General features: G+C 38.2%; 1 protein-coding gene across 2 annotated transcripts in view; it reads left to right on the forward strand.

The window, feature by feature from the left end:
* Positions 1-7,324: 7,324 nt before the first annotated feature.
* The window catches only part of VPS13C (vacuolar protein sorting 13 homolog C), a 103,440-nt gene continuing 89,366 nt past the window's right edge, over positions 7,325-21,398 (forward strand). Inside the window, exons 1-5 of one of the 2 annotated variants that reach the window (XM_075100099.1) lie at positions 7,325-7,454; positions 9,168-9,211; positions 13,998-14,040; positions 14,822-14,917; positions 15,683-15,784. In XM_075100099.1, coding sequence (XP_074956200.1) covers positions 7,355-7,454; positions 9,168-9,211; positions 13,998-14,040; positions 14,822-14,917; positions 15,683-15,784 — 385 coding nt within the window. In that variant the 5' untranslated portion in view covers positions 7,325-7,354. Of the gene's footprint in view, positions 7,455-8,729; positions 8,749-9,167; positions 9,212-13,997; positions 14,041-14,821; positions 14,918-15,682; positions 15,785-21,398 lie in introns of those variants that run through there. The other variant, XM_075100100.1, reaches the window with a different exon arrangement.

Below are 21,398 nucleotides of genomic sequence, written 5' to 3' on the forward strand. Positions count from 1 at the left end.
TTTCAGCCTCCACTAAGATTTGGAAAATTGTAGGGCATCTTATAAATAGATACTGTAAAAAGTAGGTGACAGTAAACATTTGGTTTCTTAGATTTTTTTTTTTAACTAAAAGCAGCACTGTGTAGTTCAGCAATGTCTGGAGTAAGGGTGACTTCTGTGAGAAGAAATAAACTCTTACTTTTGATTTTGCTGAGTCCATAGTAAGTGGGACATTTGGAATTTTTCTTTACTGTATTATTTAAAGACTGACCTCCACATCTGGCAATTCACTAACTCTGTTAATAAACAGTAACTGTGCAACATCCTACTGTTCTTAACTATATCCAAATCAAACTTTGGCTGATAATAAATAAATGATTGTGCTACTTTTCAGCATCACATTTCTTCAATATCAGTCAGTACTCCTCCAGAAAAGCCACTCAGAAAATGTATCTCAAACAATTCTGTCATTTATGACTTAGTGGGTTTTGCTGGAGGACTGTTTCAATGTCCAAGTGAATGTGCAAATGACTGAAATCTTTAGCAAGTGAATGGCTGGGCTTTGGATTAGTAGATATTTACATGTGCTTTCACTATGAGTAAGTTCAAGCTATTACTAAGTGAATGAAATTACACTTATAACTTAAAAGCCAGTGCATTTGGTCCAGACTAGACTATTATTGCTTCCTTCCCCACTAAAAGGCAAGATATTAATTAAAACGAGCGCATTTTTACTTCAACTAATTTTCTTACGTAGCTAGTGCCTTTTCATCTTCACAGCACAGCACTGAAGAAAATAGCTATGATTCTCAGAAATACCATCAAATAAAGCCCTTATGAAAAATTAAGTTAGATTATCCTTATGATAGAACTTAGCTGTTTTTTGAAGATTGCCTGGCTCAGGATAAAAAATAGCAATGTAATTTATATTTCAAATCTCAGTTGGTATGACATACATGTGATCAATACTGATCAGATAGACTAAGCCTTTTGGCTTAGAAATTTCATGCAGAAATGCAGATTCTAATTAATAAATCTCTTAGATGCAGATAAGGTGCAGTAGATAAAGGAAATGATTCTTCGAACTCCCTTGAAAACCACCTGTCATGGTCAGATTGTCTATGCAGCTACCCTCATTTGTGGATACGGCATTATTTCTCACCATGTGGTGTCTACACTATGCTGTCCTTGGTTTTTGTAATCACATGAAAGCTATGAGTCTAGGGTCTCATAGCTTTCATGTGATTTGGGTCTAGGCTTTTAACAAAGAACAGTCAGTGGGAATGTAATTTTTAATCTAGATTTCTCTGAGAACTTGTTCACAGTAGCCAGTGAGGATAATTTTATGCAATGTTTGTCTTGTGTACATTTATTTATTTAGGAACAGATATGGCAGTTTTTATAGGGGAAAAATATAATAATTGTGTCAGAATTTAGACAACATATCTGAGAAACAAAACTGGGGTTTCTCCAGATGATTGAAGCTGTTTTTATGAATAAAGACCTACTTTGACCCTTTGTAAAATGTCTATGCCTTGGTGTTAGTAGCTGAAGTTAACGCTGGCTTTGTATACTGACACGCTTCCATTTGTGTATTGCTTAGTTCTTAGATATTAGTGCCTGGCAAGTCTTCTATATTTTATTGTCTCATCACAGAGAGAGGGGACACACACTGAAATGGTATCATAGCTTTTTTCAGATGTGAGTTCTTTGAGGCTCTCCACTGAGAACAGAGAGTCTCCAGCTGTCACAGGGGAAAAGGGAAAGCAGATTGCTATGTGTTGGCATCTTTTTAGTGCTTCAGACATCTCAATATACCTTAATCCGTTGGTTTTACTTCTGCTAATGTAATCAAGATAATCACTGCAAAAATTTCTAAGAATGATCTTAATAATTATTACTTAGCAGTTTTGTGACTGCTAACTATAGCAGTTATTCTAACTATTCTGCTATTCTAGTTCTTGTAATGTATTTTGTGTTTATTTTAGTATTTGACATAATTGTTGAGACACCTTTTTTCTTCCTTTTCTGCAAATGCATTCAGCGTTAATGAAATCTCCTCTGTACTACTTAGAAACAAGCTTAAAAACAGTGAAAAATGAAGTTACTATAAAAACTTTAGACCAAAAAGCAAATCAAATTAAAACCAATATAAAATACCACTATTTCTGCAGAATACTGAACTTTTCTTCAGAAAAGACACAGGGCAAAATCATAAATACTGATCTCTTCCACCTGTTAAGTCCAAAAATATGTGCCTTAAATATACAGTTACTTCTGAGACTGCAACAATCAAAAATTGCAGCAAGGGAAATTCTCAATAGCTAAAAGGAATAAAACACCCCTCAAAATCAGAGAGGATAAGGAACAGGTTGCTCAGAGAGGCTGTGACATAACCGGTTTCAGAGATTTTCAAAACTTGTCCAAAAATGGCTCTTGGCAACCTAATCTAACTCATCACAAAGTCCGCTCATCTCTGTAGGCTTTGTGATGAGAGTTGATGCCACATTATCTGGCTGATTTCCCAACCGCTAATAGGCATACACTCTGTTTAGTGAGGTACAGTTGATAAAATTTGCCATCTGTTCACTTGTCAACAGTCAGACGGTAGCTGGAGATTTTGTAATATTAATGCAGTAAAATAGGAGAAGAAAGCTATCAATCCATGTGCACACCTCAGATTAGCATTAGAATTGCTGTGACATTTATTTATGCATGCAAGAATGTGTAACAGGCAATGCTAAACAAAGTATTTGTTGTTGCAATGCGTATTTCTATTTATAACACTGAAGCTTGAACTGATACTTTCAATGCAGATTTGTTTTTTGGTTTTTTAGGCTTCATTTTTTGTAAAGGCTTCCCTAAGAGGTTTGAGCAAATCTTGCCACATAAATAGCAAACCCACAAAGTTAAGTGTTACAGTGTCGTATTTACATTTTCTTTTTAGTAAATTATTATCCAGTGATGGAATCATCAAATCCTCTTATTTAATGAAGTGCTACAATAATACACACGGAGCCTCTATACATCAGCCAGAACATGTTGTTTTTCATGACTTTCAGCTGAGTGAAACTACTGATTCCATTAATATTTATTAAACCAGTCATGTCTATTTAACATTGGTATTTAGAAAAAATGGGCAGAATGCATGGTTTTTTCACTGAGGCAAATGAACGTTCTCTGTGAATTCAATGAATGATAAGTAATGATCCAAAATTTCTCTTTGTCCTGTATCTGTTCTTCTAGATACAGAACTCATATGTGATGTAACTGTGTTTTAGCTTTTCCAGTGGTTAGTTCCCCCTCCCCCCCCCCCCCCCATTTTGGACTGTTTACCTTTTTCATTGAGAACACACAAGGAATGGTACCTACCAACAGACAGAGCTGTGTCAATGTCATTTTTAAGTGGCATCCTATCTGCAAGGGAGGCTCGGGAAGACTAACAAAGGATTGTTTGGTAATAGAGGTGCAAAAATATTTGTCTTTATTTTCAAGTAATGTCTCAGTACTTAAAAAACCCACATATATGGTTGATAAAATATCTATTAAAAGTGCCACCTTCCAAGTTTTTCCATTTTTAATTCCATTTCATTTTCCCTTTATTTTTTAAATCTATGTTGGTTTTACTGAAACAGGATATATGACACACATGTGGCTTGCTGGGATTCTTTACCAGGTGAAATCACATTGCTTCAGGAACAATTTTTTGGTCCACTAGGTAATATATTTATGCTTGTTAGGAAAGCATGTTTGTAAAGAGCAGCAGAAATTTCATTTACTGAAACATACACTAAAACAAGATGATTTTAAAAATTCATGGAGTTCTTCAAGTTCTTTAGGTAAACACTTTAGCCAATTAGGAAATTATTTAACCACACATTTTCTTATGTTTTTCAACACCCTTTACAGTTGTGATTAACTTTTCTTTGTTTTTACTGTGCAGAAATTGTTATGACTCTTATGAAAAGCAATGTAGAAAATGGATATATCATCCTGGCTATAGCATATAATTGTTATAGAGAACACCTAATGCCACTGATTTGCACAATTATTCTTATTTACATACACCAGCAGCAGGAGCTGCCACTGATTAGCCAGTATTTTTGTTCAAACTGTAGTTATTCAGCTGTGATTTGTATATACAAAAGCATAACAAGCTAAAGTCTGTTAAAACCTCATTAAGAAAAATAATAAATGAAAGTTTGTTACCTAACAGAATGGCAGCAGGAGCTCTGTTCACAATTTTCTGTCATGTTTTCTTGCATTGTCACTTCCCTATGATAGGAATGGCTTTGAACAGCCAACACTGCACAAAAGAAGTAAACAAATAAATAAAATATAAGCCACCAGTTTCTATAGTTTCTATAGTTTACTTAATGAGCAATTTGTTTTCCTACCTGAAGCTACATAGACCATGAGAACTCAGTAACTTTTTACTAAAACTTTCTCCTCTACTCCAAACACTAGTATATGCAAAAATCAATTAAGTGGTGAAGAACAACTAAGGCATTATGGAAGACAAGTTGTATTAACACGTTACTTAAGGTTAAAATAATTGTCAGGAATGAATTTGACTTTGGAAAACAAGAAAAAATGGCATGAAAGCACTTGTTCAATAAAATTAACTCTATGTTGCTCAGGTATTTCAGGAAACACTTTGTAAGAGAGTTGCTTTATTCTAGGAGCCAGTGCAACCTCTTCTTATAATGGAAAGAAAGAAACCTTCCAATGCAAGTTTGTGTCCGTGACAAACATTACTGCTAAGTCCCTAGTTAGAATATACATAGGATGCAGTTGCATATATAGAGACTTTAGCTATAGAGATACACATAATTGTAGTGTTCTTTGGGGGCTGACAGTTCTTACTGTGAGATGAGAAGTTGTTTTGGGTTGATAATTTTGGTATTCAGCTCTGCTTTAAAATTGTAAAAACTTTCATAACAGCTGGTTTCTTCTTATTACATTAGTCCCATTTACTGGATGAAATTGAGCTCAGTTGGCAATAAACAACAACTCTTGTCTTCCAAGAAACAACCTGGCATTACTCCTTGGTATGCTGAATTCTGCAGTTACACAGAAATTGCGTGGGTTGGTACCCGGTGTTCACAGTTCCCCTCTACCCCTTCCCTCCCCAACTTAATGACTATTAAAGATGTTCCAGTCAATGCAGGTTTTTTTTTTTTTTAAATGTAGCTTTATTTAAAATCATTTAAAGCATGCATCATTCTTCCAGTTTATTTTAATTCCATAGTTTATTTAATGCCATCCACGAATAACAAACCTGTAGCATAATCTTATCTGTTAAAGTAATCATGTCAGAATCATATTGTGTTTAGTTTGAAGGTATAGGGACAGACTTATGGTCCTTGAAATCACCTCTCAGTTGCCACAGCTAGAGTTCTCATAAAGAACAAAACCAGCACTAACTACCCAACATAAAACCCATTTATCCACAGACAGGCATAGACCAGTTTTGCAAAAGGGGTAGAATACACCATGCTCAGATGACTTTGAGCAACACTGTGGCTATTAATAAAGCATCTGACAGTGCTTGTGCAAGAACTACCACAGTAGGAGGGAAAGAAAAGGCTTCCAGCGTGCATCGATACATTACGGCCATTACCATGGCTGCTTATGGCAGAGTGCAAGGAGAGACTTTCTACTGCTGAACCTCCACAGCGTCTCTGAGCTTCTCCAGCATTCAATAATACGACTTCCCCAGTCCAATCTGTATGCAGACCACCGTGTTAACACCCACTGCAGGCCTGAACTTTGGTCTTTGTGGCGTAAGAGTCTGACCTATCCACTGAATCTTTGATGTTAAAAATGCTTGCAGGAAAGCCAGGCACACATATATATAGTAATGGGGTACAGGTGCGGCATGTCTCTTACAATGTGAGCAAAGGTGCTAAATAACATATATTGTGCTGCTTGCATGCTCTGGACTGGACTGTATGGTTTATCACACATTTAACAAACTGAAAATGCATTGGGCATACCATTATTTGAATGAGGGTGATTGCATGTACATGTCCACTATTCAAATAAAGTCAAAAGACATACAAGGAGAACTCTTTGGATTTACCTCAACTACAGCAAGAGGGAGCTACCAAGCTTGAAACACAGGCTGTAACAGAACCAGAGGGCTAACAACCCCTGGTGGACCTTTATCAATTTACTTAAATCTTTTCCTTAAACTATTTGTGGTGTTGTAACATCTTCTTACACTAAGCTTCACGATATATTTGTATGCTGTTTAAAGCAATATTTGTCACGCTGCTAAGAGTCTGATCACGTTAATGTGGTCTTGATGTATTTTCATGTCTTTTTGAGGTTGAACCCTATTACTAATATTATTTTCCCTCCTCTGGAACCCATTTTTAGACTGAATGTGTCATTTTGAGCTTCAAAGTGCTGTTCTTCCATGAATAGTGGAGCTCCTATGAGTTCAGAATGACTTTACATAACTGGTTTGAGATTAGTCCCCCGAAATTTAAAAATTTGTTCCAGTGTCGACGTGGCTAGTTACAGCTTCACCACACAGAGCAGCATGCATGAACACGAAAAAATCTCGCTTTCATGATCGACTTCCTTCGTCTGTAAGTTTTCCTGTCACCTGAACGGTCGGATTAACAGAAACGATGGTTTTCTTATAAACTGTAAACACAAACCAGGCTCCGTCTAATCCCGGCTGCACGGGCCCAGAGGCGTTCATCCTGGAGGCTCAATCCGCAGGCGCGTATATCCTAAATAAAGAGCGGAACAGGGAAGATGGCACTATGGCACCAAAGCCTAGCGGCTGTATATACATGTTACTCGGCTGTATCTCAGGCGTCAACACAAGCTTTCGGCGGGAATCGCCTGAGGTGTGCGAGGCCGGGCGCCTGCCGCGATCAGCCCCGCCAGGCCTCCGGCCAAGCCCGCCTTCCCGCGGCTGGCGGGACGACACGGCAGGTATGCCGTGGCTGCGCTCAGCCCACGGCAGCCGTCTCGCCCCCGAGGAGCCGCAGGAACCCCGGCAGAGCGGAGGCACCGCGCCTGGCCAAGATACCGCCCGCTCAAGCGCCGGCCCCTCCCGCCGCCGCCCGCTTGCCACCGCGGCTGTGGGGCAGCACCGGCTCTCCCAGCCCGTGGCCGCCGCCCTGTGTCGGCTCCTGGCCTCCGGAACAGCGCCAACGACTCGCGCCGTTCCCCTCCACGCTACGGAACAACACGGGCTCCCCCGCGTCAGGCGGAGGGCCACGCTCCGCCTCTTCCCCGTCACCTGACTGCCGGCGGCGCACGCGGCGCTGCTGTGCGCCGCGCTCTGCAGCCTCCTCCTCTCCCTGCCCTGCCAGTGGGCCGCGGCTGGCCTGCGGAGGGGTCCGCCTCCGCCATGGTGCTGGAGTCCGTGGTGGCGGATCTGCTGAACCGCTTCCTGGGCGACTATTTGGAGAACCTGAACAAGTCTCAGCTCAAGCTGGGGATATGGGGGGGTAAGGAGCACCTCCTCTCTCCCGCCCCGTCTCCGTCGCTGTCACTGGGGGCGGGTGCTTCCTTGCCCCGCGGTGGGGAGCGGGTCCCCCTTGAGTGGTCGGCGGGCTGTACGACCGCCGTCCCCTCGGAGAGGTGGTCGGTCTGGGGGTTTGCGACCCCCTTGGGAGGAGAGGGCGAACTGTGGAGCCGCCGCAGCTCTCCGTGAGGGATGGTCGGTCAGTCTATGGCCGCGGACCTATCCCCCTCCTCCGGCCGTGAGGGGCGGTCGGTCTGCGGGCCGCGGCCCCTTGTGAGGGCCGGTCGGTCAGTCTCTCCTTCACGTCCTCTGTGGCTCTCTCTCCCGCCCCTCCTCGTCCATCGCGAGGGGCGGTCGGTCGGGCCGGTCTGTGGGGCCGCGACTCCCTGCTGTGGCGGCGCCCCTCCGCGGCGGGCTCTCTCCCTCGGCCGGGCCTAGGCTCTGGCCACTCCGTGGCAGTGAGGCGAGGTTCTGCCTATGAGGGGAGCTGGGGCGGGATCCCCGCGCAGTGCCGAGGCAGCAGGTTGTGAGGGGAGAGAGAGCGGAGTTAGGGTCTCCCTCCAGACGAGGTGGAGGCCTGGGTGCAGGTCCCCAAGCAGCTTCCCCGATGGGGAAGGTGCTCCGAAAGGTTGAGGCGAGGCGCGAGCGCACGGCGCTGGCCTCGGAGTGCTCTGAGGCAGAACACGGTCGGCGAGGCAAAAAAAAAACCTTTTTTTTTTTTTTTTTTCCTTTTAAGAGTCTACAGGGTGGAAGCAGGGGTGTGCTGTCGGGTCTGTCAGCGGTGCAATGGGGCGTGGGGTGGCTGCTGCATGGTGGCCCCGGGAGGAGGGGAGGTCTTGGTTCTGGTGCAGCTGATGGGGCCCTCGGCGTAAATGGTGTGTATTAAACAGACGTGGTAGTGCAATAACGTGGAGTAGCTATTCTCAGTGAATATATCAAACGTTTCACTTCGCTACCCTGTAGGCATGGAAAAAAAAAAAAACCAACCCCAAAACGCAACGGTTGTAGGACTGTCTAGAGAAGGCTGGCTATTTCAGATGCCTTCCATACATAAGGGATGAGACTTCTCTCATCATCTTAATTTTGCTCTTGCCATGGTATTAGGTATTGTAACATTTATAAATTAATAATACATTAAAAATGGAATATAGCTCTAAGGAATCTGGTATTAAAGCGCTAAGAGGTATATTGTATATGCTTTCCTCAGGTATAATTCTGCGTGCTGGCGTTCGCTTTGGAAATCCTACTATGTTGTCCGTGTCAGGAAAGGTTAATGTGTATGTGGAAATAGGCATGCACTTTTGTGGCTCTATGATTTGTGATTTTTCTGTTATGTAAAATCATCAAAACCAAGATAAAATTTTCCCAGTCTACCCTACCCTGATAGAACTGTAATTATCATTCACAACAAAGTGAATAAGATTTCCTATTATTGCAGGTGTATTTAATAGAGTAGAAACATGCAGACATCTAAGTTGGTGATATTTCTGTAATCTCTACCACCATAAAATTTTGTCTGAATAATCAGTGCTTAATGACTTACAAATTAGACATTTATTGTGCTATTCTGTAACTGAAGTAAGGTTTTTCAGGTGTTATCCACGTGTACATGGGAGGCTTGTAGTTATGTTCTTTGTTCTATCTTACATAATAGTTGAAGTCACTTGTTCTGTACTTCTATTTTTCTTCTAAATAGGTAATGTGGCACTTGACAATTTACAGATAAAGGAGAATGCATTAGTAAGTATTCTAATAATTTAAAGTTTGCTTTTTATGGGCCTAAAGACTAAGTCATAGGATAAAATATTACTGTAGTCTCACATTACACAGTATGCCTTCTTTACTGGTTACTGGAAGTAAGTCCTTGGTTAACTGCTTCAAATTTTGTTAATGTTACTGGAACAGAAAGAGAAAATAGCTATGGGTGAAGAGGTATGTGTGCTCCTTCAGAAGATAAAAATAACTTCTGAGAAGTTAGCAGTTTTAAAGTAAGTTTCCCAGAGTTTTATGCATACATGAATATACAACCTGTCCTAGTGTTTGAGGCTTGAAATGATAAAACTTTAAATAAGGTATTGGTGTGTTCTGTTATCATTTTGGTCATGCAGTACAACTTAAAGGATTTAATTTCTGCTGTGACTGCTACCATATATTCATACTTCTGTTAATTCATAGGGTTTTTTCCTCACTTGTATGTCCATGTAGTAGATGTTTGTATGTTTCTGAATGATTTACTAGATCTAATGGGTTTGCATAGGCCTACGTATTCTTTTTTCTTTTCCAACTTTGGTTGAATAAATGGATCTTTCAAGGCCTGACTCCTGCAAGTTGATTGATCTCATTGAAGTCTTCTGAAAGACAGTGGTTCATTTCTCAATTGGTGTGGGTATAAAGGGGGAAAGAGTTCATCCTGCTACATCAGTTGATGGGATTAAAGCTTATGTTTGTGACTTCCTGTGTAAAATGGTGCTTATTTAGAACTGGCAGGGAAGACATAAGATGTGTACTCTCTGAAAGCAAGTATGGTTGTTCAAATGTTCCAGTCTGTTTTTTTTTAAGATAGGAATGATGGAGTGAAGGAAAAACAAGAAATAACTTAAGTACCCATATTAAAAAAAGCTTGGCTGATTTTTATTTTCTTTAATTGAGCTGATGAACACCTGAACTATGGAGATAATCTTACTGCAGTCTCACTGTGCTTCAGACTTCACTAAAGAGAACTGTTACTCTTCTGTGAATTGAAAACGTGTTGGATCTTTGTGTGACCTAATCATTGTTTTCTCTTCATTGTTCTGAAGTTTTGTATTTTACCTGCCCATTTCATCCATTCCTGATAACTTTGTTGTACTTTAAAACTCTTGATACAAAAATCTTTGTAATCTGGTAGTTAAAAAAGGAAGGAGGAAATTGTTATCTACTTCATACACTTCTTTGCTTTTTAAGATGACAGCAAGATTTATTGTGGTTCTAGCAGTCCTGACTTACAAAAAAGCAGTCGTGTGTGACTGACCAGAGCTGAAAGAGAGCCAAGACAAATTGAACTGAAAACAAGGGATATTTCTGACTGCTCTACAATTGTAGTATGTTAAATTTTTATGCAAAAGTAATTCAGGGAAGGTCAATATTGAACATCCTTTTTAGAGAACTAGACGACACCGTCTTGAAAAAGAAAGGATTAAAGGAATGCTCTATGGTCCAACTTTTCCTTGTGTAGTTTGCCTGTCTGCTGCTGTCTGGATTTGTAACCAGGGTGATGAAGTTAACCAAACATGGATGCTGCTATACTATCCAACTGAACATTAAGCCTGGGGACAACCAGTGTATTCTTTAATCTGTATTTTAGTCATTATTTAATCATTAATGCAATAGATAATGTGTTTCTGTCAGAACCTCTCTTTTCAGACTCAAAGCCTAATTTTTAGGTCCCAAACCCTCACTCTTAGTGCTTAGGGTCCAAACCTCTGTTTTAAGGATTAAATTAAAGCCTTACTTTTAGGTAGCAATGATTTGGGGTATAAATGGTTGGGAGCTACTAATACAATCTAGTGTAGCTCAACTAATGCTGGGACCCAGAGCCAAAACTTAGCCAAGATAATGAGGTAGCTGAAACAAGAACAGCCTACACGATGACTAAACCTTGTTGCTTTAGGGGAATCAGAGAGGCCTCAAGATTCAAAGTACCTAAACAAAGTCACGATGACATTTGGCCTTAAGAAAAGCAGATGTACAGAGGCATAAAGATAAGGAACTGCAGAGCAAACACTAAACCAAAACAGACCATCCCTCAAGAATAGTACATACCTAATCTCAGAACTAAGTTTGCGCGAAAACAAGGGTTAACTAGTGGACACAGGGAGGAAGAGTATGTCCTTTATCCAGAGATCCCTGACGACCACCCGGAGACACCAATAGGCATGCACAAAAGGATGTCTGCATATATTGAATATGTATATCTTTTATCAAAAAGCTAAGGAATATGTATATGAAGCATGTACTTAATGGCACAATGAGATCTGATGGTATGCACCGTAGGAGGAGCGATCCCCTGGTGCCTGCCTTTTAACACTACGTTGGTGTTACGAGGTTCATTCCCGATTTTGGTGACGGATTGGTTTTGCTTTCCTCTTCAAGTTTCCTGCTAGAAAATAACTAGCTTTTAATTTCTGTATATAGGTACAGTACTTCGCAAATGTAAGAAAAGAAAGCCCTTAGGAAAAGGAAGACAAGCAAGTAGTTACTTTTAGTGTTATGCTTACTGAGTTTATTTTTTTCCTCAGTCATAGTAAGAGTATTTCATTAAAATGGAAGTTTCAGATCTCAGTCATAATTTAGGCTTCAGCTCATGCAAAGTCATCTTAAGATTAGTGTAAGATTTCTAAAATAAAATTGTAAAAAATTATTTTACAAATTATTTTGTAGGCACCTTACAAATGTAACCATTTTTTTTCCGCAAAATATGTTAGAGAGTTTGCTGACACAGAGTGCTGAAGTGTCATTCTGTGAAACATGTACTTTTATCTTTTGAGGCTGCTGTTTTGTGTGACTTCGGCTAAAAAATACAGAAGTATAATAGGGCAGTTGCTTTAATGTTCCTGTTTTACTTTGTTAGGAACTTGTAGTAGTAATAGTAATGAATTCTTTCGGATGGATTTCTTCAGCTTTATCCTATTTTTCAATCATAATGAAAAATATTTTTCAGTCATAATGAAAAATACCTGCATGCTTCTCAGCTTATATTATTAGAGTCATTACCGTCAAAAATCTTGACCTCTGAGCTTCTTTACTTGTGAATTTGTATCCAGTATCCAGCTGGTCATAGCTCTTAATCTTCAAAGCTAATATTGCCTGTTCCTTTCAGTTATAGTCTTGAAGTATTTTCAGTAAATCATCTTTTTGTGTTTTAACATCAAATCCTAATGGTCTCACACTTTCTATATTATATTAATTTGTTGTCTTCACGCAACAACTTCAAAACATCTTTCATTTTAAGCATAGCCTTTCATTCTTCCTGCACCGTCCCCCCCGCCCCATGGAATTTAATCTTCTGAAAACTAATTTTTCAAGATCAAACTCATGGTTCAGTCCTTTCAGCAGACCAAACTGAGCTGGTCCTCCTTAAAATTCAGCTGTGGGTCATGAATGCAGTATTAAATGGGGTGGATTTAGTTGCTGTTATCTGCTTCTACATGACTGCTCCTGGCTCTATCAAGAGCAGAGATCTATCTTTGTTCTCACAATTTGTTTCGACCTCTTCTTATGTGTGTTCTTACTGCTAAAAATGAAGTTTGGAGATCGAACTATTTTAAATAAGCCTATTTTCTCTTTCTCTACTGATATATTTCAATGAAAAATAAAAACTGGGAAGAAAGCATTCAGTTTAGCTTATTGACCAGATTTTGCTAAAGAGCAGTTGTCACCAGGAATAACTTAAAGCATGAGAAGTTTCTAGGACTATGCAGTTATAACCAGAAGAGGGTTAAAATATTCCATAGCTCTTGCTTTTCAATTGTTTATTTGAGGAATTAAAAAAGAACAAGCCACAGAAATATTGTCACTAGTCGAGCCAATTAAAGTTGGTTGATGTTAGGCTCCTAATTGCAACTCAAACTGCTTTTTAAAAACTGGAAATCTGTCAGAGATGTTAATTTGGATATTACTCTTCTTTTTTTGGAGCAGCCCTGTTAAATCTTTTTAAGTTGTTGGAAAAGTGGTAATCAAGGTTGTCTTCTAGTACATGGTAAGAGAGTAGTAGTTAATATCTGTCTCATTTAGGAAAATGGGTTTGCTTTTTATAATCTTCGAGATTAAGACTTCTCTTCAGGTCTTTGAATTATTGTTAACTTATTTGAAAAGGATACTGAAGTAGAAGACAGTTCCGGAATCTTGATGTTTAACTTTTTTTTTAATTTTTCCTTTTCTTTATTCATTTGTTTTCTCTTAATTCCTTTTTACTTTGTCCCTCTTACGTTCTTGGTATTCCTGTGGTTATATTGCTGTTTTTGCTCTACACTATATAGGAGAGATACTTTGTGAGGTTTTAATTGTTCACTTGTCACATGTTCCTCATCTGTAAAAGCTTGCCTTGTTCTTAATGTTTGGCAGGCGTTTTGCAAAGAACTCCTCAGTATTGTTAGTGAGACTTCCTTTATGTTTGTAAATACTAAGTGCTATTACCAAAAATAAGACAGATGTGGCAAATTAATAAAAACATAAAAATAAATTCTTGTATACAGATAAAATTTTAATTTTTAGTAACCTTTGGGGTGAGGCATTATCATACTTGTAGGAGAGAATTGACAGAAACGTGTAGATGCTTTGTTTTAAGGTTCTCTACAAGCCTAACTGTATGTATAGATTCCTGAGTTCATGTGAGTATTGCTAAATAATTAAGCCTCTGTCATATGGAGAACTCTTTCTATTCCAGGAAAATAGTTCTAACAGATGTAAAGATAGTAATTTTGCTGTATAAACCAGCTTATCTTTAAAATACATGGATCTGTTTAAGATTTTTTTTTTTTCTTTACAGAATGAACTGGATGTACCTTTTAGAATAAAAGTTGGTCAGATAGGTAAGTTTTTGTTTCAGTGTAAGTATTGGAGTGAAAATTTTAGTGCAGGCCTTAAGGTCAGTCCTGCCTCTGAATTTCTTTTATCAAGCTTTCTTAAGTGAACTCTGTGATTGTACTTACTGTTGAAACTAACACAGAAGTCTTATGTGACTACCCTGGATAAATTATAAAATGTTATCTGGCAAATTCTGTTTGTGTGATTTTACAGGCTGGTATTAAAACCATGTCCCAGAGGTTCTTTCCAGATACATGGGATCATCAAGGGAGCTGTTTAGTACAGGCAGAATGTGTTTGACTCTCTAAAGGACAGGTTAGGAATATGAAGAATTTAAGTAAGATTCCTGAAACCGGCAAGCATGCCACCGGTTTAGGAACACTTAGATATGTATTTCTTAAAAAATTCCTTTCCTTGGTGGTCAGTATTGCTTTTTCATGTGAAACTTTTCTTGGGGATGAATGTGTGTTTTATTTCTTCTACTTCCCTGGGAAAATCACATTCATCCCAGTGAATGAATGCCAGTCATGATCTCAGGTTTTGATGTGAAGTCTTCTGACTCAAACTGCATCTTCTTGCTTACATCTATGGCTCATATTTTCTCTACATGTATTTTATCACTTAAAAGGCTTTATAAAATGTTTAGGCCCGTATGGTTTCTCCTTACCTTCTAAGGTGTTGAGAACATCAAGATATAGGGCTAATGCTCTTCGATGCCTGAGGTGTTGTTTGGACTAAGCACAGTGCAGATGTTTGTTTTGATGTAACTGTATCTGCTTTGTTTAGATAAACTTACTCTGAAGATTCCTTGGAAGAATCTCTATGGCGAGGCAGTTGTTGCAACTCTGGAAGGCTTGTATCTTCTAATAGTTCCTGGAGCAAGTATGTAAACTCTTCAACAGCACAGTTAAATAATGGAAGAGTAAAATATCTAAGGGTATCATGTATTTGAGTATAGAATAGCAAGTAGTTCATGTAAGCTGCCATTTTTTACATTCTGTTTTCCCTCAGGGAAATTTTTAGACAAATGCTGGTAAGTTAGTGGAATAAGGGTGGGAGAAAACAATACTTGTTGCTTTTATGGAAATCCTTGGTTGTATCCATTCCAAGTTCAATTCAACAGCCAAGTTTCTTCTGAAGAGTGCTTACGCTGAATCCACTTTTCTGGCATAGTTTAGATCTTTGGGATATTGTGTGATATAGTTCATCTACTTCTAACTGACAGCAATCGAAAGTAGTAATTCCATGAGAACCATTTTTAGTGAGAGGATCAGAGAACTGGATTAGTTTTCCCTGAAATCAGAACCTCTGGTGTATTAAGAAAACTTGCAAGTTTCTAGATTGTCAAATATATGTGTAGTAGAATTTACAAACCTGCATTACACAGACAACACTGAAGGGTCTGAATTCCATGGAGGGGTTCTCCTTTGAAGTAATGCTTAAATGTTCATATGATCCTTTTGTGTCATACTGTGTAACAGTAATAATTTCAGAGGCTATATGCAGCTTTCAGCAATTAAACCTAGAATAGCCTTTATCTCAAGCAACGTGTTTTGCAACATAATGTTGAATATGGTGTACGTTGCTTGATTATGCATTTATATAACTTGAAATTTAGGGTTAAAGCTGTCCCAACTTGGCTTACAGGCATTAAATATGATGCAGAGAAGGAAGAAAAATACTTGCAGGATAATAAACAAAAGGAACTGGCAAGAATTGAGGAAGCCTTGCAGAAAGCAGCAGAAAAAGGTACTGAGTTAATAACAAAAATCTCCATTGGAATTTGAGGACTTAGACTGTGCTATAAGAGAAAAGGCCTGTTTTGTGGTTGAGTTAATAAATCATGTTTTTTCAAGTGTCTGGCTGATCTTACTACAGTGCTTTGAAAAGCCTTTTTCCTCTAAAGCTTGAAAGAAATGTTGCTTGGTTTACCATTCATTTATCCAGTCAGCTTCCACTGAAATGGGAATTTGATAATCTGGTATGTCTTTTTTTTTTTTTTTTTTTTTTTTTTTTCTTAAAGTTCTAGGGGAACAGGACCAAAGATAGAAACTGCATTGCATGAGGCTAATGTTATCTTGCTTTAGAGCTTCAGTAATAGATGTCTAATAATGTGTTTTAGAGGTGCATGTGACAGGTTGTTCTTTGCTTAAAGAAAACTTAAAGGAGAGTGGTAAGGTTTGTAAATTTTTACTTCAACAATAATGCTTTTGTTTCAGTTCCTGCTGTCCTCTTATGATGTACTGTGTTCTGACTGGTTTGAGAAATGAGGCTCTCTTGAGCAGGAGATAATTCATGACACAAGAAACAATTGAACATGAACAAAGGAAATTTTACTTCAACTTTTGATCCAGGTCATGATCCATTATAGGTTAAAATAATTCATCGTTTCAGTCCAGCTAACCTGATTTGTGGTTTGCAGGTTTCTTTTTTTGTTATTGTTTGGTTGGTTGTTTTGGTGGTTTTTTTTTTTTTTGTCATATCAAATACCTTTAACAAAATCATGGTATAAGTTAGTCTTGTTTGGACAGAAACCAAGCTCAGACGAATGGCAGGTAACTGCATACGGTAGAGGAAACTGAAGTTTTTGTCTGAAGTGAGACCTGTTTGTTGGGCAGTAATAATGGTTCTTAAGATGCATCTCTAGGATACCTGTAATGCTGCAAGTCATTTGCCTTGTTACTGAAAATAAGATAGTTTGATTGTAATTTCTTTGCTTATTTATTTTTCCAGTTAGAGGACTCTCTACTGCCTTGTTCCTGTTTTGCTAATTTGAGTTGTACATTTGCAGTTTCCTTCAAACAGTAATCTGGCAAGCCATTTACAGTGAAGAAGGAAGCCTTGCTTTATTTCTTGCCTTTAATATTCCGGAAACTGTATAAGAGCTAAGACAACTTTAGTGAATGAACTTTGCAGCCGTTACTTCATACTGGCACAAAGGAATGTTCATAGAGATTTAACCTTGGTTATGTAGGACTTGTAAAGCAGCAGTGTTTCAGCCAATACTTTTTGCACCAGTAGCAATGAGATGAAAGGATAATATAACAAGAAGAATGTAACCTAATGGGTACTGCTTGAGGAATTCCAGTTCTGGAACTTCATATCATTAAGAGTGAGTCAGTGTACCTCTGACAGTGGGGTCTTTTTTTTTTTTTTTTTTAAAGAAACTTACTACATCCAGCATTTGTAAGGCTTTTGAAAAAAAAATCACATAGAAATGATACCTCAGTAGCTTAAGTCCTTATATAAAGAACTAGAATTAGCTTTAGTCATGTTTTGCCATTTTAAACTTTGAACTTGTGAAGGAAAAGCTGAAGGAACATTGAAATTGGATTATTTTAAACTCTAGCTATCCTCTCAGTCATACTGCAGGACGATCCTTATGGGTCCCTTCCAACTTGAAATATTCTATGATTCTATGGTCATATCTCAGTGGTACTTATTTGTGTTTCTGGTGTTGAACTAGAATATTCTACTTGGGAGGACTCATGTAGTTCTTTGATGAGCAAATCCCTTGCTTTTGCTAGATACAGAAGTCTTAGGGCCCAAGTTGTTCTAACTTCTAAGAAATTCACCTCTTTCTGTAGGCTTTTAAGAACACACAATAGCTGGTGAAAATCTAGGAAAGATATTGAATAGAAAGTTATCAGGGTCCATGAATTCTCAGCTATATTTGGTTTTCTGATTAGTACTCACCTTAATATGTTTAGAATCTTGATTCAGTACTTGCATTTATTTAAGAGTCTCTCAGCACAGACGTTCCTGGGGATATTTTCTTTAGACATGCTATTCGAATATTGAGCAAAACGGTCATGTCACTTGTGGTTAGTGTAGTGTGATGGGGAAGTTACAACAAGCTCTGTTGACACAAGCTGACAAAATGTTATTTTTTGTTTTCTAAGCTATCAAAATGTCAGTATAAAAACTCATGTATGGGGACCAAAGTTTGCAGGTCTTGTATTTTGCTGGCTATAAGTAAAACGAAAATAGTGTAATTTGCCCATCTAGATAATCTTTGAAACTAGATACTGTGAAGTGACTCTGGCTGTCAGATGTTGTAATGGAAATACTAACATGTCATATGAGTTCTATAAACTTAACATTAAATCAGGAGTTGATTCCCTTCTTTTAAACCAACTGATTTTTTTTATTATTTGCTGCCATGTGGACCAAGGCACTCATTCACAAGATTCCTTGTATGGGTTGGAGAGTCTGATTTACAAGGACACTAAGCCTGGTGGGTATGCATGGTTACATTTGGCACATGCGTGACGGGAATGCAGCTTACATTTTTAAAAACACAGGCCCACAAAGCAGCCAAATGTAGAAATGAGGAAACAATACTTGCTTGGTAAGCATCCACATATTGGTGGTTCTAGAAATAAACTTTTAATGGCACTGGATTCAAGTGGAAACTTGCAATGACCAGCCCTGTCTTAGCTGGGTGGCTGTTGAAGAAAACTAGAAAAATTTCCATCAGCCATATTGAGCTCAAAAATGTTATAAAATGCTGACAATATTCTGCTACCTTTAGGTGCTTTTAAAATAGAGGGTAATTACCCTTACCCGTAGTGTCTAGGCTTAAGATTCTGGAATTCAGGCTGTCTTGAAACTGTGGACAGGCAAAAAGAACCACAGCAGATTGAAGGCATTTTATATGCTTTTTCCTGCAAGGAAACAGTTTCCGTTGAAATTCAGAGGAACTGTTATTATGTTGTACCTACTGTATCTTTATCTTATTGAACCAGATTTTCAGAAATTTATTCTTAGTCAAAATTACTTGGTGGGCTTTTTATCTGAGTGCAGGTTTAGAATGAGCTTAAAATCATACATTTAGTTCCTCCATAGTTTCGCCTTAGTTTTGTCATACATGGGAGTGAAATCCTGAGAACTACAAATACAATAGTAAGTGAAGGAAGCTGTCTTTTTAAAATACCATGTGTAAAGGATTACTTGTATTGTTAAATGGAACTATCCAAAAGAAAATGTTGTTGATCACCTTACTTGAAAGACAGATTGAAATCTTGGCAGGCACTTTCTCCTCCTTTGTTTGAACAGGCATGCAAATTACATAAAAATACAGTTGTTCCCTGGAGGTAAATACATATTTGCACTTGCTTCCTTCTTCCTTTAGTGGGATACACCCTTCTCATGCTACAACCTCTTAAAAGTTAAGCACAGGCAGCACAATTGCTACGTTCTTTTCCACTATATGGCCAGAGAAGGGAAAGAAACAATGCAACTCACCAAACCGGTTTTCTTTAGAAATGTGGAAGAATATGAACATTAATTTAACTCATGAAATGGTTGTGATTGTGTGGGTCATAATTTGTGTGTAAATTCATTTCATATAAAGCTTTTAAAGAGTCAGCATTTTTGTATGCCTTTTTACAGCTACCGGTGTCGTTCTTTCAGGTTGCTTTCATACCATACTGTTGATTAGCATGAGAATCATATTAAAAGTGTTCTTTGGGTGTCCACGTACATCTCAAATACCTTAACTTAGAAGTTATGCCTTTGTATGGTAGAAGCCTCTTCTGTATTTAAACTTCCATGGTTTTATTCCCCCACAATTATGCCTTTGCCTGAGGTCATTAAATAAAAATGGAACACTTAGGTTACGGAAAACTTATTCACAAGGGTTTCTAATAAGCAGGCATGGCTCTCTTTTTAGCTCCCTTTTGTACATAAGTGATCTGGAGTTATGTTATGCAATGCAGTCATGAAGAATCTGGGTATGTATTTGCTGAGAAGCCTGGTGATTATTTGTAATTCCTCGAACTTGTGAGACATTACCTAAGTAATATATGAAAGTTGAATTAAATGCCTTGACCTTACAATTGGCAGGACTATTGGTCCAGCAGAAATTTGGATACTTAATCTGAAGTTTTTACTGGCTGTTTAGTTTACTTAGGCTTTGAACTTCAATGACTTTTGTGTAAAAAAAAAAAAAAAAAAAAAAAAAGTGGGAGTGGGGGGAGGCAAAAAAGTAAGGCTTTTTTACTTCCCTGAAAGTGAATTTAGATGTACATAAATTATGAAAAATAAGGCCCTGTGTTACGAGAAGTAGCTGATTGCTTCCTTAACAGATCTGAAATTCTTTAAAAGCTTTTAATGAGACCTTACTAAGGCATTCTGCTTTAAGACAACCGTTTCTTCCATCTTTTCTTATGCTTTCTTACATTTCTGCTTTACTAACTTGAATTTTATCCTTTTCCCCAAAATTGCTTGCACTGAAAAAGGACGTAAGCGTAAAAAGTATAAAAAACATTTTAAGAGACCATTTAAAGGTCACGATCACTCAAAAGGTAGGTAAACGGTAGGCTTTTAACTTCTTTAAAGACTTTTTTTCTTCTGTTTGGATTACTTTTTCTTAGTCTTGGATATACATCTACTGATACAGTTTTTTTTTTTCTCCTGTTTGAAAGAGGGGATGTAAATTGGAGAGAGCTCATTTTTGCTGTTGTTTTATTCTCGGTATCCAGTGAGACTGAAGAGAGTCCTTGTTTCTCTCTACCTGTATAGCTGTGCCTGTTTCTTCAACTTGAGTGATCTGTAGCATTTCCAATGAAAATGTACACGTTTGGTAGGCTGAGTAGTGGCGGTTCACTGTGGCTGTTGGAAAAACTGCTTGTGGAAGAGATCTGTTCATCTAATGTTTGTAATATTCCAGTAACAACTATGTAAAGTAAATCTGATACTATACTGATGATGTGGCAGTAAACAATCTTTTTCAGCACCTTTTAGCTTCTGTTCTAAATAGCTAGCGTAGTGTTATGACTGATATTTTGACAGCAATGAAATTGATGATTTTCCCTGAGAGGATAATCATTGTCCGTAAGTACCAAACTGTGCAGGTCTTCATTATTAGCATGTGACTAAGAATGGGTTGCCATATCCCATGTAGTTGTATTGTTACTTATTTGATCTTGGAGGAAGCTGCAACACAGACTTGTAATTGGAGTAAAAACTCTGTGGGGACCTTGGATAATCTTTGTAAGGTGTAAAACTTTTATTGCTGCTGGTAGCTGCATCTGGCTGGAGAAACGTTAATGGGTTGCCTGCTTGCACTTGAAGGACATGAAGTTTCGACAAGCACTTCTGCCTTTTTTGACTTTATCAGTTTTGTGTTGATTTCTTAATAGGGAGTGGGAGTTGTGAAAAAATGATTCATAGGAGAAAAAATGAGTTGCATGTAAAAGTGGTTTAAGTTTTGGTTTCATCTGAGTTCCTAGCTAACTCTTTACTTGAAATCAAATGCTCTTGACTAAAATTGTGTTATATCATGTTCAGTAGCGAAGTCTTTTTCATTTTTAAAGGAATCTCTTGAACCTCTCATAGAGCTTTAAAAAAAATTATCCTA

The sequence above is a fragment of the Phalacrocorax aristotelis genome, chromosome 7, assembly GCF_949628215.1.
Source record: "Phalacrocorax aristotelis chromosome 7, bGulAri2.1, whole genome shotgun sequence".
Lineage (NCBI taxonomy): Eukaryota > Metazoa > Chordata > Aves > Suliformes > Phalacrocoracidae > Phalacrocorax > Phalacrocorax aristotelis.